Below are 25,296 nucleotides of genomic sequence, written 5' to 3'. Positions count from 1 at the left end.
TTACAAAAATGATCATAACTCCTTCATCCTAACTCGGAATGAGGTGAAACCAATTGCATTGGAAAGATAACTAGAAGGGCTTTAATTTAATAGGTAGTGGCCCTTCCAATTCCTTGTGTGCTAAGAGATATGCCCCTTTAAAGTTGACCCTGAAAATCGCATTTTTTGCGATTTTCAAATTTTGATACGGTTGCTCTAAAATTCGGGTTAGACCCATTTTCCACTCAATTTGACCCCCTGAATAAGAATATGAAGTCGAATTTCCGAAATCATGCACGGATTTTGAGATATATGGAAATTACAATTATAGGTGTTTCCGAAGCACATTTTCGGGCATTTTTGGGGTCGTTTCAAGTAGGGAGTATCTGTAGCCTATCATTTTGTTCTTGAGTGACCATTCTTGGGATGCAATTCATAGGAACTTCATCTACGAGCTTCTCTTCTCCAGTGAAAATGTTCTGGAAATGCTTACAGGCAGCTTCAACAATGTGTTCATCCCCCTGTATCCACTCATCATTGTCGTTGATGATCTTGTGAATAAACAATTTTCTTCTTCTTCCTCTTATCAATGCATGTAAATATTTGGTGTTACCATCCCCTTCTTTGAACCATTGAAGCTGTGACTTTTGTCTAAGAATGGAGTCTTCAAACTTCATGTATCTAATGTATTCTGCATTAAGCTCATGTAGTGTAGTTCTATTTTCCTCTGTGTTATTTTGAATGAGGTTCTCTTCTGCAACTTTAACTTTATCCTCATAGTCTCTGACTGTAGCAAAAACATCCCCAAACTGCATTCTAGACCAAATGCTAAGAGTAGAGGCCACCCTTTTTATTTTTTGATGAAAAATCCACATGGGGTTTCCTTCTATTTGCATGTTCCAGCAGTCTGTCACAGTACTTAAGAAGGAAGGTTGGTCTGCCCAAAAATTGAGAAATGTGAAGTATTTGATATGGTTTTCAGGTCTGATACTCATCTCCATAAGAAGAGGACAATGATCAGAACCCACAGCAGGAAGATGGGTGATGCTAGTTTGAGGCATGTCTTGCAACCACCTATCATTAACCATGGCCCTATCAAGTCTTTTCCATATTCTGAAATTGATGCCCCTTTGGTTAGACCAAGTGAACTTAGGTCCATTGAACCCCAAATCCATGAGTCCACAAGCTTCAATCACTCCAATGAATTCCAACCTTTTTCTCATATTGTAAGGGATTCCACCAAGCTTTTCATCAATATCTGTAATGACATTGAAATCACCTACTGTGCACCAAGGAATTGTGTTGTTAGTATCAGCCAAGTGTAGCATCCTGTCCCATAATGGTCTTTTGAGGTAGTCTTTACACTTGGCATACACAAAAGTGTTGATATAATTGTCAGGAGATTCCACATGACTGAGCTCACAGGTAACTTGCTGCCCATCTGCCTCTAAAACCTTGCAGGAGATATCATTGGTCCAAAAGAGCCAAATCTTCCCATTTGTGTTGCTAGTAGCATGATCCATGGCAAGCATACTTTTAAACATGTTTATTTGAATGCTATTTGAAAAAGGTTCCAAGATAACAATCATGGATAAGTGATGGATATTTTTGAGATTTTTGAGTCTTTCAATCACACCTTTGGTATTAATACCTCTAGCATTCCAAATGATTGTACTTATCATTGAGATGATCTAGAGGAGAAAAGTCTTGTATTTGGTCTGCCGGAGGTGGCATTAATAGTAGGAGTAGACTTCTTATATGGAAGTCTTTCCCGGTGTATGCCTCTGGGGGAGAGACCTTGCATGCTAGCTACTTGTTGAATTTCCTTCTCCAGTACACTGTCATTGTTAGGAAAAAAAGCTTTGATCAATAATTCACTAACTTCATCATCATCTTCTTGCTCATTGATGGGCTGGTTGTCTATATCCACTTCATCTTCAGAATTCTCAACATCGTATTCATCTATAACCTGAGTTCTGGCTGTTTTTTTCAGCTGTGTCTGATCAGGAGGTTTACCTTGTGGAGGGGTATCTACCACATCCATGCCTTGTTGCTCATCCACCATGATAAACTTTTTGCATGAGCTTGTCCTTGCAGCTTGAATAGTATTCTGGTCATTGTCATTGTGAACCTACTCTTGCATTTCAGCCTGTTTCTTCTCGTTTGCGTCTCTCTTTTTCTTACTAGGTTTATTTTTGCTCTTGGGAGTCTGCTCTTGTCTGCTAGTACTAGCCTTGTTCCCCATGTCTTTGGCCATAGCCCCTTTGTGCTGTTTTTCATTCCCTTTTTTGGTTTGAACCTATTGATTACCACCTTGAGTATAATCATGTTCTTGGTGAGGATCAGCAGAGTTTTGATTAGCCTGTTTTCTCTGTTGAGATTTAGTGGTAGCAGGAGCTTGAAGGTCCAACCTATGGTCAGTTGTTTGATTCTCAGGCATAACCTGAGACAATGCCCTCCCCTTAGGTTCCCCTTCCTGCAAGTTAGATGGTTTCTCCTTCACCTCCAGCCTCCCTTCACAAACTTCATCAGCCAACACAGTAGGGATAACAGGGGAAGGGACATCATTGTCACAACAATGATCCTCAACAATAACAATTACAGGGGATGGGGGTGATGAAGTCTGATCATCAAATTCCTTATTCACAACATCAGAATTTTTAAAATTCATACCTGACTCCTGTATTTGCAGCTTTGCTTGGTCAGTATTAATCTATTGTACCTGTACCTGTTCCTGCATTTTAGTTTTGGCCTGCTGTACCTGTTCTTGTGAATGTGTAGTCTTACCTTGATCATTGTTTTGATTGTGATTTTTATTCTTCCTCCTGGTCCGAGTTTGCCATTGGTCTTCCTTGTTAGTGACATTGTTATCAGTTGCTTCCCCTATTTTTGTTTGTTTTTTCTCCTGTATTTGATCCTTCTCCATCTGTTGCTGCTGGTTGTTTTTCTTCTCTTGTTTGTTTTGCTTGTCCTCATTCTTCTTGTTGTTATCCATATCCTTCCTCTTTTTGATTTCCTCCTCTCTTATCTTCAGAGGACAGGTTCCTGCAATATGTCCCTGCTGCATGCAATATAGACAGTAAAGAGGAACTTCTTCATACTCCACTAGCTGCCACTTGCCTTTAGAAGGGTCCTTTTCAGAAAAACCAATCCATATATGTTGAGGTCTCTCTTTTGTAAGATCTATTTGAACTCTGACCTTTGCCACACTTCCTCTTATTTTTTGCAGGGAAGCAGAGTCGAGATACAAGGCTTTACCAATAGGGGACAAGATAACAGTTAAAGAATCCATATAATAGCAGTGCCAGGGCAGTTCGGGTAGTGTAACCCAAATGGGAACAAATGGAGACTCTTCCTCAGGCTTGAAACCTGGAGACCACATCTGTAGTTTCATTTGGTGCCCTGCGATAAACATTCTTTGCTTTGTCCAGACTGTGACATGATCAGCTTCATTATCCAGGTCAATATAGATGTGTCTTGAGTTAAAATGTGCTATTTTAACTCCACCAGTTAACTGCGTTTGAGCAATGAAACTTCTTCTTATCACCTCCATTTTAGGCATATCATTGATGAATTTTCCAACAAGGGTGTATTTACACCTTGTTGCCATATTGATCATAAAATCATCCTCAAAGAAAGTAACAGAGGGCCTGCCTTGTCTGGAGGCAACAATCGGGGGGTTGATGATGACAGGGGTGGTATTTGTAGTTTGATTAGCTCTGAGTCTGGTGCCTAGAGACTGGACAACTGTGGGTGGGGAAGGCTCAGAGGTTTGAGAGTTGGTAGTGTTGTTGCCAAAGTTGTTGGCGTTGGGCCTGTTTTGGTTCTTTTTGGGGCTAGATTGGTTGGTTTTGTGATAGTTGGGTCTGTGGGTATCGAAATTGGATGAAATTTTGATGGGTGGAGGGACTCTAGGATCCATAATGTTGTTTCCTTTGTTATTGTCAATTACAATTTGTTCCTTTCCAGCAGCCTGCACATAATGACTACCTTTCTCATGCTTATTTTTGTTATCAGAGTTCATCAAATTATCAGGTTTATTGTGATCTTTCTGACTATGAACATGAAGAACCGACTTACCATTTGTGTTGTGGTTGACCTTAGGTGCATAATTCTTACCATTTTCTTGTGTTTTTTGATTTTCATCGACATCATTGGGTACCTGATTGTGATCACCACTGTCCTTCTTCCCTTCATCTTGGTTTATGCTCCTTTCATTGCTCCTCGGAATTTCCACAAACACCTTACCTGCATTATGAGTGTTAGCTAATTTGGATTGATTAGTGCATTTAGAACTTACCTCAATGTTGTTCTCATCATTTTTGTTGCCTCCTGCAGAGTGTTCTCCTCCCAGAATGTTATTGGAATTGTGTTCCATTGATATTGCCTTACTGCTCTTGCCAGCAGCCTTAGATGGGAAACTTGTTTGATTTGTGCTTGAGCTTTGCTGGAAAGTAACTGACTTTATCATATCACCTTCTTGTATATGAAGACTTGTATTTGCATTTATCAGCTCGTTCGATTGAGCTCCGGTGACTTGATCGGAATTTTTGCCAGAATTTTTTCCTTCATTATCATAGTTGATATTGATATGGTTGGGTGCGCTAGGTTGAGTAGCTTCTAGGATTGTATTTTGCAGTTCCAAAATCTGCCTCAATTCCGACGAATGTTCGTTTGAGTTCTGGGGCGATTTTGACGAGTTGCCTCCTAAATTCGCTTGACCAGAACTCTCAATTGGTAAGAGAGAATTGTGTGATTTTACAACCATAGATAGGTCTTGAGGTGTAGAGTTTATTCCTGCAATTGGAAGGATCTGAATCACTCCCGATTTTGCCAAAGAAATAATCTCTTGTGCCCACTTCAACTCATCCTCCGATAAAGAAACAGTGATCGCTGTATTGGATTCCAGAATCGTTGAGTTGTATTGTGAATTTGAGGGCGCTTCTTGTTGGGGAAGATGTATCTCTTCATGGCGCTGCTCTCCTTCTTGGTCCGGAGGTCGGGGGACCTCCAACGCCGGTGGAAAAGCCATTCCGGTGGAACTGTAACCCAGCGCTCAAATGACCGTTGGTTACCGTTTGGGCCTTTTTTTGGGACTCTTTTTGAGAGCAAATTTTTTAGAGAGAGCGTAGAGAGAGAAAACTTCATAAAATGAAAAAGCGATCACGGATGATTGTTGAGTATTAATGGTTTTGGATTAATTTATGGTTATCACTTTAAGTTACTTTTATGTTCTTGTTTTAATATTTCTTGACTGACCATCTTAGAAATAAATCTCTTGTTTACTCTTAAACTCGAGAGACACTAAGGTAGATTAGAAAGCTTGATCTTCCATTAAATTGAGTTGATTTCTGTTTAGGAGTGACACTCGGACGAACACCTAGCTTGGTTATAAAACATGATGAATATAAATGCTCGCCAATTAGGACTGCCTATCCCCGCTGAAAAATGTAGTTAGACAACTAATTGGAGTAAGCGATTAGAGGTCGGGAGACCATGACCATATAATTATGTTTTTAAATTAGTGACTTGATAACCTAAATTAGTTCATTACCATACAATACTGGAAATTCAATGCACGCTGCAACCATGGAATTGTCTTTTACTTGTTTAAAACATCGATTTGAAGTTGTTCACATTAGTTAGTTTACTTATTGCAGTAGTCATAGTAAACAACATTCAATCTCTGTTATAGATTCTCTTATCGAATTGTGGAATTATCTTAGCAAATATAAGTTGATCATAAGTCCATTGGGAACAAGAACTCGTTTCTAAAAAGAACTATACTACTTGTGCAACCACGTACATTTGCGTATGCATTTGGGCACAATTAGTTTTTGGCGCCGCTACCGGGGACTTAAGGAATTAATTTTATATTTACTTTTCTTAAGTCTACAATTAGATTGTTCAAGTATTAATAGCTTAATCTTTAGATCTTTTGTATTGTAGACACTTGGTTCTTAAGTTTGGCTCGAAAATGAGATCTTGTCGACCCAGATGACAAACTTGAAAGAGCCTTTCGACTACGCAGAAAACTGGTGAATCAAGGACATCAATAAGAATTGTGACTAGGTATCTCGAAAGATATTGAGGGTGACCACATAATAAACATGAACAACGAAGGACAAGAGGTACCCCAGTTATACCGGCAAGACCAGTCTGTGATGTGGCAGTCCCACTCACATCCCAAATGGGGTTTCATCGAATTATGTGAGGTTGACTCCCACTCACAGCCAATGTGGAATCAAGTATATGGAAACCACCGGCAGGTGGAAGATTTGAGCTAAAATAGAACATGGTGCAACTCATCCATGGAATGGGGCAATTAACCGGTCTCCCTCACGAGGATCCGCAAATGCATATAAGGAACTTTCTGGAGATAAGCGATACATACATCCCAAATGGGATTTCATCAAATTATGTGAGGTTGACTCCTTTTCCACACTCATTATTGGGAAAATCAAGGCAGTGGTTAGATACAGAGCCACCAAATTCCATCACAACAAGGGTTCTTGAGTCGATTCTTTCCATCAGGCAAACCTGCAAGGTTGAGGAGTGAAATATTGAGCTTTAAGCTGAAAAATGGGGAAGATATCTACCAAGCATGGGCTCAATTCAAACAATTGTTGAATGCTTGTCCACATCACTACCAAGCTAATGAGGTACTTGCTCACACTTTCTTTGAAGGTCTTTATTATAATGCACGCGTACTTCTTAATAGTGCAGCAGGTGGATAAGCTTTAGCAAAGACTCATGAGGAGCTATTTGACCTCCTAGATAGACTCTCAGAAGGGAACCTGTTTGGGATGGGAAAGTACCAAGGACCACGACATGAAGGGCTGCCAGAATTCTAGATGTGGATCAATCTACTGCGATAAACGCAAAACTAGATGCAATGAACCATAACATAACCATGAACTTCAAGCAAATTGCACTAAATCAAGCACCGATGAATGCTATACAACAAACAACAGTTTGGTGCGGAGCACATGAAACTTAATTTTGTGAAGTGAATTCGGACTTCGAGAACTATGTGGGCAATGCACAAAGAGGTAGAGGTTCGCAGGGTTTCAGCAATACTTATAACTCCACTTGGAGAAACCATCCCAACTTCTCATTGGGTGGAAATAAAAAAGAGAGCCAAAACCAAGTGCAAGGGTCTAATCAATATCGAGCACAAGGAAATGAACAACAATATCAATATAATAGCCAAGGAGAAAACCAAAGTGCACAAAAAGGGGTATGACTAATGAAGAGTTGTTCTAAAAGTTGATGGTAGAAATCGGGAAGAACAATGTCGATAATGGAAAAATCAATGCAAGGGTGGATAGGCAGGATGAGACTTTGAGGAACATCCAAATGCCACAATTAAATCTGGATAAACAAGTTGCAAAAGTAGCTAATTCGCTCAACTTGCACCCACAAGGAGGTTTACCGGGTGACACTGAGCCCGACCCTAAGCAATTGAATGTTGTGATTACCAGAAGTAGGCTACAACTAGAGGAACTAGCTCAAAAAAATAGAGATATTGAGGTAGTGAGTAGTGAAAATAAGCAAGAAGAGGTGGTAGATAACTCCAATTTTGAGAAGAGTGTTCCTCAAATGAAACCACCTCATCCATTTCCACAAAAGTTCAGAAAGCAGAATGAAGATGAATGCTTCAGTAAGTTTCTCTCTCTCCTTATACAGGTTCACATTAAAATTCCTTTGGTTGATATTTTGCAGGGAATTCGTAAGTATTCCAAGTATGTGAAAGTGGTAGTGGCTAACAAGAGGAGGCTCATAGAGTATGAAATGGTAACACTTACTGAGGAGTGCAGTTCTCGAATTTAGAATAGACTACGAAAGAAGTTGAAGGATCCGGGTAACTTTACAGTGCAAATTACAATTGGATAAAGTGTCAATGCCCAGGGTTTATGTGATTTAGGTGAGAGCATTAATCTCATGCCGACATCCTTATACAAGAAACTTGGATTAGGGAGTCCAATACCAATCACTTTCATTCTCCAACTTGCGGATAGATCCATTGCAAGACCAGAAAGGGTAGTTGAAGATGTGTTGGTGCAAGTGGGATCATTGATCTTTCGGTGGACTTTGTAGTCTTAAACTTTGAGCTTGAGCCAGAAGTTCCATTTATTTTGGGGCGTCCTTTCTTGGCCATGGGGTGAGCATTGATTGATGTAGTAGCTGGGTAGTTGAATATGAGGACACAAGATAAGGTTGAGGTATTTGACGTCTATTGGGCCTTGAAATTGCCTTCCGTCTATGAAGAGTTGTCCGCCATTACTATTCTAGATCTAGCAGTAAAGTCACATTGCATTGTTTCCGAGGATCTCTTGGAAAGAGTTTTAGTGGACATGACATAGATGGGGATACTGAAGCTCAAGATATAGTGGCTTGTCTTAATGTGGCAGTATTAGGAACATACAAAGGTAGGGTGGACTCATTTGATCGGTGAATTGGGACCTCCACCCAAACCCTCAATTAAAGAAGCACCTAAATTATTCCTAGCCTGTGCCTAACGTGCCCAACACAAATTGATTTAATTAGGACTCCTCTTTAGATCGGAATTGGGAATACTTTTCCTAAACTCTATAAATAGGACCCTAGGGCTATTTTTTAGGGTTCAACTTCTTTTGGGTGTGCAAGAGCAAGGATTAAAGTTTTGTTGTAGGTTTCGATTCTCTAACTCTTCTTTATTTTGAAAATCGCATGAATAATACTATTTTACGATTTTTAAATATTATGAGTGGCTGAACGCCCTTGTTCTAGGGCTGTAGCTACGGATGATTGTTGAGTATTAATGGTTTTGGATTAATTCATGGTTATCACTTTAAGTTACTTGTATGTTCTTGATTTAGTATTTCTTGACTATCCATCTTAGAAATAAATCTCTTGTCTACTCTTAAACTCGGGAGACACTAAGGTAGATAGACCAAAGAATATAAAAAGCTTGATATTCCATTAAATTGAGTTGATTTGTGTTTAGTAGTGACGCTCGGACGAACACCTAGCTTAGTTATAAAATAGGAAGAAATATAAATGCTCACCAATTAGGACTACCTATCCCCGCTCGATGATGTAGTACAACTAATTATAGTAGGCGATTAGAGGTCCGGAGACCATGATCATATAATTAACCTTATAAATTAGTGACTTGATAACCTAAATTAGTTCATTACCTGAGTTACGATACTTGAAATTCAATGCATCCTGCAACCCTGGAATTATCTTTTACTTGTACAAAACATCAATTTGAAGTCGTTCACATTAGTTACTTTACTTATTGCAGTAGTCGTAGTAGTAGTAAACAACATTCAATCTCTGTTAAAGTTACTCTGGTCGAATTGTGTAATTAGTAGCAAATATAAGTTGATCATAAGTCCATTGGAAACAATAACTCGTTTCTAAAAAGAACTATACTACTTGTGCAATCACGTACACTTGCGTGTGCATTTGGGCTCAATAGAAAGACACAATTAAGTTAACAATCCAAGCTAAAGTTATTTATGATAACTCCTTAAATCTTGATTCAATTAGGTGAGAAAGCCTTTCAAACTTATGAATCCTTATGTGAGAAATGATTTCACCATATTCATTGATACTTTCATCTAAAAGCAGCCTCAAGTCATAAACATCAATCTCATAAAAACATGTATAACTTCATAAATTCATAGTTCATAAAATTTATCATGTGTTGATAGTCAAAAGTCATGGATCATGCATTGGTTCATATGAATTCAACTCAAAAACATGTAATTACTTCTATTCATGCATTTAAAAATAGAAACAACTAATGATTCATAATTGAAAAGAACCCATGATGATTGAATAAAATCCTAACTTTGAATTGAAAATTTAACTTGTAAAATTGGATAATTTTAGGAACTCTATGGAGGAAAGGACTCCATAGGTGAATAATAACATACCTTAGTGATCAAGGCCCAAACACTATGGTGAATTGGAGATGCTAAGTTGAAACCCTAAGTTCTTCTTCCTTAGCTTGAGAGGGAAATTTGGGAGAGAAACTTGGAGGGAGTTTGGATTTTAGGAGAATGATATTAGAATGGGTAGTTGTAGTGTAACGACCCTACCAAAGTCATATAAGCCAATAAATTACGAGATTTTTATGCATATATATATTGTCCTCACATTAGAAAAAACATATATATCTAACTTCCGAGTACTCAAACTAGGTGGTTCATGCTTCATACCATCATTCAAAATTAGTGGTAAATTTAATATATTACAAGACTTGGGCTTTCACGCCCCAAAAGAACAAAACACACAGTCATACTTATATTACAACCCCTGGTGACATGATCAAATTCGTCCTCGAAACTTCATGTAATTATACAACACATAGATCATGTACAAGTCCCAAGGTTTATGCAAAATATAGATGTCTATATGCAATTGTGATCTTCCATCCCCAATGGCCAGCTTCATGCCTCCTCTCGATCATTCCCTACGATAGAAACAACTATCGCTAAGCATATAGCTTAGAGGTGCAAAACTATAGTTTTGGAGCCATCCGATTCACAAAACAAACTTTCTCAAGTCATGAGCAACATAATTGAACATAATTAATAAATCAAGTAAACAATATATAAAGAGTATCAAGTTCGATATTTAAAGACCCAATTGTTAAGAACGTTCATAGCATCATTTTCCAAGAGATTCAACAACAAGGCTCGCCCAATATGTACCTCATGTCTTCACACCAAGCACAAACAAGTATCAAGAAGGGTCGACACCCTATATCAAGAAGGGTCAAGCCCAATAATCAAGAGAACCAAGAACCATATTAAAAATGGCTTTCTAATTCGTACTTAAAATGGACAACATCCATACTTAAGACGAACTAAAAATCCAAAGTCAAGATGGCAAATGATCCGAATCAAGAGGCATGCCAATAGTGACAAAGTCACAGCCACAAGAAGGACAAGGTCCCAACAAGAGTGCCAAGTGATCAAACAATCCGTACAAGTGGGCGAGTTACACAAGCATCTTTAACTTCTCAAAGGATACCAACACAACAATGCAAAGTGACAAGAGGTAGCCAAGGTAACAAGATCCAATTTCAAATATACTAGAGGTTAAAAGAGTGCAAGTACAAGTTTATACACAAACCTCGGTGCTTTAGCAAAGAAACAGTCCAACCAATGTATCAAGGTCCTCAACTTGTTCACGAGTATATACAACCTTTAAAATACAATTAAACAACTTATTTAATCCCTAGAAGCTCAATAATATTGATGTAAAATAGGATCATCATCACAAGTAAAATTAGCCTGCACAAACACAACAATGCTCCCAAGATAGTGATTCTGGCCAGCCTAGTACCTCATGTCGCAACTTAGATTTGAAATGGAAAACAGCAAAACTAGACTTTATAACCTACATGAAATATGTAGATACATCTCTTAGGGTTGAAAAAAAACAAGAATCACCGAAAAATGTATTTTTTACAACAAGATATAGTCAAAACACTAACAGCTATTCATACAGAATTTCAAATTCCAGAATCTGGACAAAACTTGTCCTATGTTGCGTCCCATATTTCGAATCCATAACAGCTGAATCAGAGTTTGACATAAACATAAGAGTTGTAGGTCTACGAATTATCTTTCCAAATCATATTTACTCATTGTAAACTAAGTTCTAGAACGAGAGATATGCATAAAACACCAAACACTACCCAGCTGAGAAACAGATTTCGTCACTTACCAAAAAGAAGTGTGTGTTCTTGAATTCCAGCCAAAAAGGGCCAAGTTTCTCTTGTGATTTTGAAGAACACTCTGTTTAGATATGTTTCTAAGGTTCTAAGGCTTGAGAAAAACGAAATTACTAAAGGAGGGGTGAAAATATATAGTCAACAAGTGATGTTTATCCCTTGGGCAGCTGTCCTTCAAAGGTGCTGCCCAAGAATTTGTGTGCTGCCCAAAATGTATACATATATATCTATATCCCTTAACTTCCTTTTAAAGTTATACATAATTCTAATTAGGATATTACCAAAATACCCCATCACAAATCCTTAAATTACGATAAGAATTTATGCTAAGCAAGTTGGCAATTATCACAACACTTCAAGTTCCCAAAATGAGACTAAAACATATTCTAGTAATTAAGCAATGGTAAATCGACATGAGACTCTTGGTTAGTATTTAGGGGTGTTACATGTAGGACCTAAAATACTTTTATAGGGCTTAGATTTAGGACTAAAATGACTTAGTTTAGGCATTAAACACTTAGGCAAAATACTCAAAACCCCTTAAAATAACTATCAGACCCTTCTATAGTTTGGACTTAGAGTCCTCGTCAACTGTGAAAAATTTAAAAAGCCTTAAAATTGGACAAAATTTTGACGAGACCTATATAAGGTCCATAGAACTTTGTATGGTCTGTATACCCCAACCGTAGAATTCAACTTTAACTTCAAAATTTCACCAAGTGTGAAATCTTCCTACGAAACCTACCTACAACCGCAGATCACTTGATGGTCATGTTGTTCTACCGTAGAAAAGTTCAAAAACTTGATTTCTCAAAAAATATTTTCTCCCTTTCTACCAGACTTATCTAAGACCTGTTGAAAGTTCTACGAACCGTAGACCGGTCTCGTAGACCAGAACCAGTAGGCAAAATTAATGCAATCTTTTTCCTTTTAGTAATCTGAGGTGTAACAATATCTCCCCTTTGAGAACATTCATCTTCGAATGGAACTCAAGCTAGGATGAAATAGAAGGGGAAAGAGATCTACCAACCCAACACGAATGAAGTCACATAAAGGCACATAACAAAGGAGGAAAATCGACTCCAAGCTAAAACATACTCAAAACATCATTTTCTAAAACATATGTTGATGAATATGGAAATATGAGAATGACTAAAACACATGAATCCGGAAGAGTGAACCATGAGAAGCAAAATACCTCAAGCTAGAGTAGGATGGAAGGGAATGAGATGAGGATATCGGGACATCATATTGACGTCGGCCTCCCAAGTAGCACCCTCAACCATTTGATTCCTCCACAACACTTTTATGGATGCAACCTCTCTATTCCTCAACTCTCTAACTTGCCGGTCCAATATCTCAAATGGAACTTCTTCATAAGAAATCCTTACCCTTATACCAAGACGCTCTAATGGTACTATATATGTCGGATCACTGATACATTTCTTTAATAATGATACATGGTATACCGGATGCACCGATGATAAATCAGAAGGCAAGTCTAATTCATAAGCAAAGTCAAATTCATAAGCCACCTTGCCTATCTGCCTCAACACTTGATAAAGACCAATATAACGGGGACTAAGCTTTTCTTTCTTACCAAACCTCACGACACCCTTCATAGGTGAAATCTTCAAGTAAACCCAATCATAAACATCAAACTCATAATCCCTTCTTCTAACATTGGCATAGGAGTTTTGTCAACTTTTAGTTGTTTTTCACCTTTCTCTAATAAGCCGAACTTTCTCCATAGCCTCATGTACCAACACAGAACCTATCAAAGGAACATCACACCCTTCAAACCAACCCATGGGGGATCTACATCTCCAACCAAAAAGAGCTTCAAATGGAGCCATAACAATACTTGAATGACAACTATTATTGTACGCAAACTCTATCAAAGGCAAATGATCATCCCAATTACCCTTGAAGTCAATCACACAAGCTCTCAACATCATGTGCATCCGAACTATTAGCTTCACTAACGCACACTTGCAAGATGTTGTCTGGTGTTTGTTCACACCGTTCAATGCTTGTTCACACAGGCTTCCGCAATTGCTCAACCGTTGCTTGTTCTGAATGAAAGTGAATACAAATGCACCTTTCTTTAGTGCAGAGTCGAGTTCATGATTGTGGATTACGCATACTAACTTCTATCTTTCAAAGTTTGGATGGTATGCTCTGCTTGTCCATCGGTTTGAGGATGAAAGGCCATAATAAGCTTGACACGGGTCCCAAGAACATTTTTGAAAGACCTCCATAAATAAGAAGTAAATAGGGTACCACGATCGGAGATAATAGATAGGGGCACTCCATAAAACCTAACCATTTCCTTTAGATACAACTTAACATAATCTTCTGTCGAATAAGAAACCTTGATGGAAAAGAAATAAGCCGATTTCATCATATGATCCACAATAACCCAAATCGAGTCATGTTGCCGCCTGGTGCGGGGTAAACCAACAATAAAGTCCATATTCAAATCTTCCCACTTCCAAGTTGGAATACTAATATCTTGGGACAAACCTCTTGGCTTTTGATGCCCAACTTTCACTTGTAGACAATTAGGACACTTAGACACAAATTCCATAATATCCTTCTTCATCCCATTCTACCAATAGGCCACCTGAAAGTCATGGTACATCTTGGTGTCTCGCGGGTGAATGGAATACCGAGAACTATTGGCTTCAAAAAAATTTGCTCCCTCAAATCATCAAAATTGGGAAAACACAAGCGACCTTGATATCGAAGCACACCATATCCCCACTTGGGAGAAAACATCAACAGACTTCTTAAGCACTGCTTTCTTCGACTCAACAAAAATCAGACCAAACTTTGCTTATCCTTTACATCCATTACAAAAGATGATTCCAAACTATTATGAACGAATACTCCTCCTTCATTAGATTAAATCAAGAGAATACCACATTGGGACAATATGTGAAAATCATGAACTAACTCTTTCTTATCATCCTTTACATGAGTAACACTACCCATTAACAACTAACTGAAGGCATCGGCCACCACGTTGGCCTTGCCTGGGTGATAAAGGACACTCATGTCATAATCTTTCAAGAGTTGTAGCCATCAAGGTTGGCAAAGATTTAGATCCTTTTGCTTAAATACATATTGTAAACTTTTACGGTCATTAAATACCTCAACATGGACACCATAAAAGTAATGTCTCCAAATCTTAAAGGCATTACAACTGTCACTAATTCCAAATCATGGGTAGAATAGTTCTTTTCGTGAATCTTAAGTTGCCTTGATGCATAAGCATTAACTTTCTCAGTTTGCATAAGAATACAACCTAATACAATCTTCGAATCATCACAATACAACTCAAACCTATTGGAACCATCTGGTAAATTCAACACTAAAGCGGAGATATGCCTATCTTTCAAATCTTCAAAACTCTTTTCACATTCTTCTGACCAAGAAGTTAACATTCTTTTGAGTAAAAGAGGTCAATGGAAAGGCAATAGAAGAAAACCCTTCCAAAAACCTTCGTTAATATTAGGTCAAACCCAAGAAACTTCGTATATCTGAAACAGACAAAGGTCTAGGGCAACTCCTAACCATCTCAATTTTCTTAGGATCGACTTGAATACCTTAGCCGGAGATAAAATTGCCAAGGAAAGCAACAGACCTCAACCAAAACTCACATTTGATAAAGTTAGCATACAATTCATGATCTTTGAGAATTCACAACACAATCTTAAAATGATCAACATGCTCAACCTCCCTCCGCGAGTAAATAAAGATATCATAAATAAACACAATCACAAACATATCAAGATATTGCTTGAATACCCTATTAATCAAATCCATAAATGTCGCCAGGTCATTAGTCAAACCGAAGGAAATTATCAAAAATTCATAATGACCATACCTAGCTCGAAAAGACGTCTTTGGAATGTATCTTACTTACACTCTCAATTGGTGATAACCTGACCGGATGTCAATCTTAGAGAAGTAAATTGCTCCTTGGAGTTGATGAAAGAAATCATCAATCCTTGGAAAAGGCTACTTAGTCTTAATGGTAACCTTATTCAATTTTCGGTAATCAATACACATACAAAGTGAACCATCCTTCTTACGAACAAATAAAACTGGAGCACCCCATGGAGAGATACTCAGTCGAATGAATCCCTTATCAAACAAATCTTTCAATTACTCTTTGAATTCCTTAAGTTCTACTAGAGCCATACAGTGAGGAATAGAGATAGGTTGCGTAGTTGGAAGAAGGTCAATACTTAAGTCTATTTCCCTTTCGGGAGGAACATCAGGTAGATCATCTGGAAACACTTCTAGCAACTCATTTAGAATGGGGATCGACTCAAGAAAAGGGGTTTCAGAATCTGTATCCCTAACCCGAACAAGATGATATATGAAATCCTTAGAAATCATTTTCCTATACTTAAGAAAAGAAACAAACTGACCCTTAGGCATATAATTTTCCCCTTTCCACTCTAGGATGGGCTCATTAGGAAACTAAAACTTAACAAGTCAATATCTACAATCAACAGAAGCATAACAAGAATGGAGTCAATCCAGACCATGAATAATATCAAAATCTAACATATATATATATGTATATATATGTGTGTGTGTATGTGTGTATATATATATATATATCTTTTGATTCTTTCTATCAACACAAGCTTCAAACTATCAAAATACTATAAATATAAGTATGCTATATACATAGTTTCATGTACAATATCATATCAATGATCCTATCTTGATAGATCACTTAATTCTTCCTATCAATACAAGCACTTTAAAAATCTCATCTTGCCAAAAATTCCATTCCCAGTTATATTCCCCCGTCATATAATAGGTTGAGGACAACTCTTTTAGCTCAAGAAAAGACACACATTGATAGACAGTTTCAACCAATTAAAGATACATGGAAAAATAAAGGATTGTCGATTTGTTCGATGGATGGTATGATACTAAAAGATGACCTTTGATCTATATAATGGAATCATCTAGTGGAGGCCCAATATTTTTAAGTTCAATCAATTCTAGTGGAATCATAAAATATGGAGAATATATTGCTAAGTTGTTTATTGAAGCAATAGAAAATGTAGGTTCAAACACTGTTGTTCAAGCTATTACGGATAATGCAAGTAATATAAAACTTGTTGGTATTATTGTGGAGTAAAAATTTCCTCATATATTTTGGACTCCTTGTGTTGTTCATTGTTTGAATCTAGCTTTGAAAAGTATGTGCCAACCTTCGGAAAAATCACCTCACTTTACTAATTGCAAATGGATTTTAGAGTTACTTAGTGAAGTGAGTAATTTGAAGAACTTTGTTGTGAGCCATTACTTGGCACATGCACTTTTTCAAAAACTTTGGGATTTGTGTTAGTTTAAGGTTGGTGAAACAAGATTTTCCTCACACATCATTATAACCACCCGAATTCACGAAGTGAAATCTTCTTTGGAGAAAATGGTCATGGATGATGAATGGAAGAATTATAAGGGGGATAAGAGAATTAAAGCCAAAAATCATGAAATAAAATCTCTTATAATGAATGATGAGAAATGGGATAATATTGACTACTTCTTGAAATTTTTGAAACCAATTGTTGATATGCTAAGAAGTGCTGATATTGATGGTCCAAAATTACGTCTCATCTATGATATGTGGGACTGAATGATTGAGAAGGTCAAGAAAGCAATCTTTGAGCATGAGGGAAAATATTTCATTTCCGATCAATCAAATGTTTTTGATACTATTCATGATATTCTTGTGGCTAGATGGAACAAAAGTAACACACCTCTACATTGTATGACACATTCTTTGGTTCCCAAATATTATCATGAATCATGGCTTCAAGGAGAGAATGGAATTCGAAAGCTAGCTCTTAATGAAGATAGTGAAATTTCATTAAATAGAGTCAAGTACTTTCAAAGGTACTTTAAAGATTCTAATGAAATGAAATAAGTCTCATTGGAGTATGGATCCTTTTGTAGCGGAAATGACTATTTCAGTGAGCCTTATGTGATTGAGGCTATGACGTATGAAGATTCTCTTTTTTGGTGGGCAAATCATGAGGTCTCGGCTCCACTTTTGTGACAATTAGCTTACAAGTTGCTTACTCAACCGACTTCTTCCTCTTGTTGTGAAAGAAATTGGAGTACATATTCTTTGATTCACAGTATCAAGAGAAATAAGTTAGCAACTTCAAGAGCCGAATATTTAGGGTTTGTACATTATAATCTTTGGTTGTTGTCTCACAAGAAAAAAATATATAAGTGGTCCAAGAAAATATTGGGATGTGTAATCATTTAAAATTTATTAATTATAAATTTATAAAATGATTCAGATTCTATTAGTCTAAATAAATATTATGGATTGATATAATTGAAATAATTATTTAAATTCCAATAAAAATGGATTTAAATAAAAGCCCGCTCCATAAAGCCCATATGACATGTCACTTAAATATGATTGGCCGAAGGAAATCCTATTTCAATCACAACTCTTCTATTTTAAAACTATAAATAGGGCTCTTCATAATTCAAATGAGAGGACCAAGAATTTGAACAAGAAGCTAGAGAAAGCTCATGGATCAAAAGCCGCAATTTCTCTACAAGTTCAAGAATTCGAGAATTGAAGAATTCAAGAATTCAAGTGTTGGAAATTCAAGATTTGAAGAAGTCAAGATCAAGTTCAAGAACGACCAAGATCAAGACCATCAGATTCAAGATCAAGCTCGAAGCCCTTGAATTCAACTAGAAAGTCAAGATCAGGATAAAGTTAAAGATCAAGTTCCAGAACGATCAAGATCAAGACCACCAGATTAAAGAACAAGCTCAAGAGCCCTTGAATTTATATTCGAAAAGGAGAATTCAGAGAAATAATAGAAATATAACACTTGCACTTTGAAATAATAAAATGATTGTTGCATAAATTCCCGTTCTTGATTATTATTTTCTCGACGCGAATTTTATTGTCTATAAATTTTGGCACGCCCGGTGGGACTATCTCTACCTCTCATATCAACTTTTCAAGAATTAAAGAATATCGAGATAACTTCCATGAAGATCAACTCTCAATGAACTGCCTCTAAGGCCAAAAGCTCCAAGTTCTCTACTGAAGTTGAAGGCATTCTTGGTGTTACCTTTGGATGTTTCAGAGCTGTTACGAGGAGCATGTAACGATCCGAGAGCACCCCCTAGTCGTTACCAGTTTATTCGACCTCTCGGAGGTCTTATACAAGCCCTTAGCATTCGTCATAACATTTATCATAGAAAAATAGCGGAAAATTTAAAACTTTTTCATAATATAATACAATACTTAAATGTCACCTCATTTAAACCTTTAATACAAAATCGGAGTACTACGTCTCAAGGTAGCCATCTTAAAACATGACTACAACACAAGAGGGACACAACCCTTACTGTAACGCTCCGTACGAAACTAGTAAGACCTAACTAAGGCTTGACTGAATCTATTAGGTTGACCTAGAGCATCACATGTTAGTTTATGGTTGGAAACATGTTTAAATGGTGAAAAATGGCTATTGAAGTTAGTTTGGTGACTTTAGAGGTCAAACGTCAAGAAACGACCATGACGTCCGGAAACTAGTCTTTGGTGCTAGTGTCTTGTCGTGGTGTTTGGTGTGTTGTTTGAGGTCTAAAACCCATAGGAGTGACTCTTATTCATAGATGGACATGTTTAGGGTCCAAACAACCAGGTGCGACGCCCCAAGGACCACCCAAGGGGTCCTTGAGGAGGACCCAACCTTTGGCCAAAAGCTGTCAAAAAATAGCTTGACCTACGAAGGGCAGTGACGGGCCGTCACTTGACCTATGCTCCGTAGGTAGGTCTCATGGGTTGAGACTTAGTATCCCCACCAAGGACTACCCAATCCCCCTCTCTGAACCAAATGACGAGAGCCCAGCACGGGCCGTAACTCCACTTACGGTCCGTAGGTGCGTGGCCGTAGGTGCTGCCAATTTCCAGCCTTCTAGTCTTAAGTTGGTGATTAGGGATTAAATTAGTTAATTGACTAAGGTATTAAGGGGTTGTTTAGCTATTTGATTACTCACCTTTATAAGCTAACAAGACCTTAAGCTAAGTCATGAAATCATTTAGAACCAAGACCTTCAAAACAGTCCCTAAAAAGAGTTTTTAGTTTTAAGTTAGGAGTGAGGGTCAACTTTAGATGGTTATATCTCATAGCTCAAAACGAATTAGGTGGGCCATTACCTATCCAATGAAAGTTCTATGAGTCCTCTTTCCAACGCCACCGAGTTTTCCCTATTCCGATCTTGGAGTAAAAAGTTATTCCCAAAATAGTGAAGCACTGTTAGAACTACGAAGGCCAAACGACGGTCCGTGACTCCACTTATGGTCCGTAGGTGAAGGGCGTAGATTCTGCCAGTTTTATGAAGTTTTTAGTTAAGAAGGGGGTTAATGTTTTAATTAGTTATTAACTAGGGGTTAAGGGAGGTCGGTTAGGTGGTTAATCAATGGACTATATAAGCTTATAGGACCCTAAACTAATCCATTAATTCACCACAAGTCAAGACCCCAAAACATAACCCAATTCTTTTCCCTCCTAAAATTCTCTCTCTCAAAACTCTCTCAACTCAAGACTCCATTGAAGAACTTGGAAGGAGATTAGCAAGGGCTTGTAGATGGGAGGTTTCACACGAAATTCATAGGGTTTAACTAAGGTATGGTTGCTCTTCACTCTTGGGATCCCTTTCCCTAAGAGGTCCTTCCAAAGATGGTTTTCAAAATCCCCCAAATTGTAGATTTCAATCCAAAAACATGGGTCTTTTTTATAAATGTTGAATTGTTGTTATAAACTGATTTTGATTGATGATATATGAACAATTATGGATGCATTCATGTAGTCTTGGTGATTTTTGAAGAATCCCCCCATGAGACCCATGTTTCCCCTTCTTCCTCCAATTCTAACCCTAGTTTGTGTTAGATATTAATTGAAGGCTATGAATTGAATGTAATGTTATGTAATTCATGTTTGTATGATGATATTACCCTAAATTATGTATGATTACTATGGAATTAGGGTTAAGTCTTGAATGGGGCCTTCAAGGCTATGAGGAGATGATATCAATGTGATTCTTTATGTATTGTTGAATGTACTTGCTTAATTCATGTATGATGAAGTTGGATGATGGTTCCCTCTTCCCTCTAACCCTAGTTGGTTAATTGAGCATGTTATGATAAGATGCAATGCAAGTATGAATGTTGTGAGATGTTGGTATTATTGTTGTTATGTTGAATTGAAGGTAATTCTTGTTAACACAACATGAACATGCTATGAGTAAAGGCGTTTTATGTGAAAGGCTTTCTCACACATGTACACACACATGAATGAATGAAGCTATTGACTAATGTAATGAATGTGAGTCTCTTGAAAGGTTTCCTCAATTGTACTCTAAACTAGTCTATGTTATGCATGGTATGATAATGTGAAAGGTCATTCTCACATGATGAAGGTTCTTGATGAAAGGTGAATTGCTTAGATTGTAATGATGCTATACCTAATGTGTTGTTGTGGTGTTGATGACCTAGTTTCCTCATCCTTAACCCTCTACACTTGAATTAGCTATGAAGTATGTATGTATGTTATGGTATGATTGTTATATGATTAAAAGGTAGTTCTCATGATTATAATGTAATGTAAAGTGAAAGGTTACTCACTTGCTAAGTGTTTCTAAGGTGAAAGGATTGTTAATCACTTATGAACACATATGAGCTATTATGGTAAGATGTCTACATAAGAGTCTAGTAAAGGCTAATGTGAACTTATGTGATGACTAAAGATGATTACAAAAGGGAATTAGATGCTTAGCACCGAAAGGACATGTAAATGAGATGGGGGTATCACGTTTAGTAAGTCCGGCTCCCCACATGGGTTTCCTCATGTTTAGAAAGTCCGGATTACCCACGGTATGTGTTGTCTCATGAGATGGAAACTCCCACGTTTATTAAGTTAGGGTTTCTAGAAGCAATCTCCTTGACCCTTAACTATGTGCCCACATAGGACTCTAGCTTAGTGGATCCACCTAGATAGCTATGGATGAATGGTTACACCTTAGGCAAGTGTTAACCCTCTCTTTTCGATGTGGGAGTAGAACACCGGATTCCATGTAGCTCTCATGGTCTATGTCGGTTATAGCAATATTTCCCTAATGTAAAAGTAAATGAAGGTACGAAAGGTGTGAACTCTTACTAGGGCTTTCTTAAGGGTTTCTACATAGTGTAAGGGAGGGTATGGGACTTCTCTTGCACATTGCACTTGTGGGATCCTAAGGGATGGTTGTAGTAGTGTTCTCTTATGAATATGATGATTATGACTTATGTATATTAAAGCTATGTTATGTATGATCATTATGAAGATGGTTTACCTATGATAAGGACTATTTGAATTATGATTAAGATGTATGATATGAACATGTTGTATGAACTATGACTTAATGGTGTTGTTCTATCTTATTATGAAGATTATGAATAATGCATGCTTTAATTGTATTATGTTAATGATTGACTTTTCTTGATATGAACTAATGTTTGTGAATGTCACCTTACTATGTATATGACCTATGGATAAGACTAATGTATGATAAGTATAGCATGGTGATCCAAAGGTAATACTTAGTGTAAGTAGGACTATGGACCCTACCTATGCATTGCACAAGTAGAACCTAGGGTTACTTATGTGATTACTCTATTATGATGCAATGACCTTGATGTTGACTATGCATGAGTATTATGTCTTGTAATGAGCGATATGTGCACTATGACTATGATTAGAGACTATGCCTATGGTGATGTTTATTATCTTTGTGCTTTGATGAACTATATGTGAGGTGTTTATGACTTATGATTCTTCAACTCTTTCAAGAAGATGTTCAAAAGTGCATAAAGCATGGTTTCAACTAAATGTCCCTTTTATGCATGTTTTAATGGTTTTACTTGCATGGCTTCCATACTTCGTACGTGTGTTGTACTAACCCATATTTCTTCTACATTTTTACAAAGTGTAGGGTTTGGTGATGTGATGTCTTATGCTTGGAAGTTAGGTTTCTAAGGAGCTTGGGAATGAAGACTTGGGGAGTCCTCATAGTTTCGAGGATGAACCTACCTCGTACTCTTATGTCATTATGTCTTTATGTTTTATGTCTTTAGACTTGTGTAAGGGCCGTGTCCCTAGTAATTATTATGTAAGGGTCGTGTCCCTAAGTTGTTATGAAAGAGTTGTTATTCTAAATGTTATAGATGATTTGAGACATAGTGTCATAGACTCTCTCTTATTTTATAAAGACTTCGATTGTAAAGAAAAGTTTTAAATTTTCCGCTACTTTCATATGCTTTAATGTTCATGATATGCTAAGGGCTTGTATAAGACCTCCGAGAGGTTGAGTACGCCGTGTTTTGACTAGGGGGTGCTCTCGGGTCATTACACTTACAATACAAAAGAAACTACTATCTAGTACATAGAACTTAAGGAAACTCTTTAAAATAAAGGTCCTTGAATCATTAAGGACACACCCAAACTTGGGAATAGTAAGCCAAACTCATTACTTCTAGGAAAGACCCTTTAGTCACCATCACCTACACTTGGTGTAAAAAGATAAAGAATGCACTAAGTATGATAATCATGCAAAACATGCTTTTAAAAGGACATTTAGTACAATAGGAACAATATAAACCACATACATCATCATACACATGGAAACCATTCATAATAGCACATAGAACCACTTATAACCTTTTAGGCACATTCAATGCATACAATACATTACCCTCCTCTTTATCTTAACTCCTTTCCTCAAGCAACCCTTAGGGAATACTTGGTGCAATGTATCACCTTAAGGTTACCAAGGGTGAACTTACATATAGCCTTCATCAATCCAACCACATATATTCATAGAGTCATAAGCACACCATAAGACATAGTCTTCACATAGGAACCATCACCTAAGACAACCTCCAAGTCACACTAGTGCAATGTGCAAGTAGCATCCCATAATACTACTCACACCAAGTGTTCCTAGGAAGCCACCATAAACTAGGTACATCATATTCAACTAGTCATAACATCTTCATTTAACATTAGACATAAGACCAACATACTTCATAACATCATATAAGGACTCATTCCTTTACTACATCATTAGTAATAACCCATTTAGTTCATATCATAGGTAAACCACCCTCACAACCCCTTCACAAGCTCACTTGTGCAATGTAACATGGAGTCCCATACCCCCACATCTACTAAGCAAACCCATTAAGAAGTCATAAGTGTAATTCACATGCATAAACATACTTCATGTCTTGACATAAGTAAAGTAAACCTTAATATGCTTTCATATTAACATACATAGACCATAGTCTTCATTACATAAAGAGCCTAATCATAACCTCCCTTAGAGTCCACTTGTGCAATGCATAAGTAGGGTCCATAGTCCTACGTACACTAACTAACTCTTCAAGAAATCATGACTAGAGTTCATATTCTTATCTTAGTTCATTTCTTAACTTTCGAGATACATTGCCATAACCGACATAGACCATGTGAGCTACATGGAATCCGGTGTTCTACTCCCACACCGAAAAGAGAGGGTATTACTTTCCAAAGTAGGACGTACATACATAATAGCTATCTAGTGGATCCACTAAGCTAAGACCTACGGGGGCACGTAGTTATGGAACAAGGAGTTTGCTACTAGAAAACCTTGACTTACTAAGCGTGGAGGTTTCCATCTCATGAGACAACATCTATGTTGGGAACCCGGACTTGCTAAATGTGAAGGTTCTCTTATGGGAAGCCGGACTTGCTAAACGTGAAGCCCCCACTCTCATTTTTCATGTTCACTCGGTGCTAAGCTCCAACTCCCTTTTTAAACATCTTTAAGCCTTTATTTAACATTAGGTCATAAAGTAGGCTTTAGGGACTTAATACCTCAGATCATATAGCTCAAAGGTTTCTAAGATGAGAATGACCTTTCATCATAGAACCTACATTACGTGAGAATGCCCTTTCCCATAGTCATACCATATTCATAACATAGTCTAGTTTAGAGTACAATTGAGGAAACCTTTCAAGAGACTCACTTTCACTAGATTATCATAAACCTTATTCATTCATTCATGTGTGTGTACATATGTGAGAAATCCTTTCACATAAACACCTTTATACAACATATATTCATACCTTGCTAAACATACACTTTGTATGCATAATAAGATGTAAGGGTGCATATAAGAGTTAACCTTTCAATAGACACCATAACACATCATATTCATAGCTATACATGTAGAGTGTGTGTGCGCGCATATTGGTCCTCATAGTGACATAATAGCAACAACATTGATATTGAGTGCACTTTCCTTCAAGGGATCACCACACATTCACAATGTCCCCAAATCATGAGCAATTCACATATAAAGCCTTTAGGGATTCTAGACCACACACCCACACTTCATCATAGGAGACAAGGACACATTCAATTTTGAATAGGTACTCCTAACATGTATTTGATCAAACATTCATATAGGGGTCATATAGGTAGGGTCA

General features: G+C 37.4%; 3 protein-coding genes and 1 non-coding gene across 5 annotated transcripts in view; 1 reads left to right on the top strand and 3 right to left on the bottom strand.

Annotated features, from left to right (window-relative positions):
• LOC125854934 (OVARIAN TUMOR DOMAIN-containing deubiquitinating enzyme 1) overlaps nucleotides 1–25,296 on the bottom strand; it is a 1,192,864-nt gene that overhangs the window by 596,774 nt on the left and 570,794 nt on the right. The window lies entirely within an intron of this gene.
• LOC125855953 (uncharacterized) lies at nucleotides 351–1,502 on the bottom strand. Its single transcript, XM_049535590.1, has one exon. The coding sequence runs from the start codon at nucleotides 1,500–1,502 to the stop codon at nucleotides 351–353; it is 1,152 nt and encodes a 383-aa protein (XP_049391547.1).
• LOC125857318 (small nucleolar RNA R71) lies at nucleotides 6,525–6,631 on the bottom strand. The gene has a single exon (XR_007445641.1). It is a non-coding gene; the product is annotated as a small nucleolar RNA R71 (small nucleolar RNA).
• Nucleotides 7,252–7,812, top strand: LOC125855952 (uncharacterized). The gene has a single exon (XM_049535589.1). It carries the CDS (start codon nucleotides 7,252–7,254, stop codon nucleotides 7,810–7,812), a length of 561 nt encoding a protein of 186 aa, XP_049391546.1.

This window comes from Solanum stenotomum, chromosome 2 (genome assembly GCF_019186545.1).
Source record: "Solanum stenotomum isolate F172 chromosome 2, ASM1918654v1, whole genome shotgun sequence".
Taxonomy (NCBI): domain Eukaryota; kingdom Viridiplantae; phylum Streptophyta; class Magnoliopsida; order Solanales; family Solanaceae; genus Solanum; species Solanum stenotomum.
Note: the sequence above shows the minus strand (reverse complement) of the source record. Positions and strands in the feature narration are given on the sequence as shown.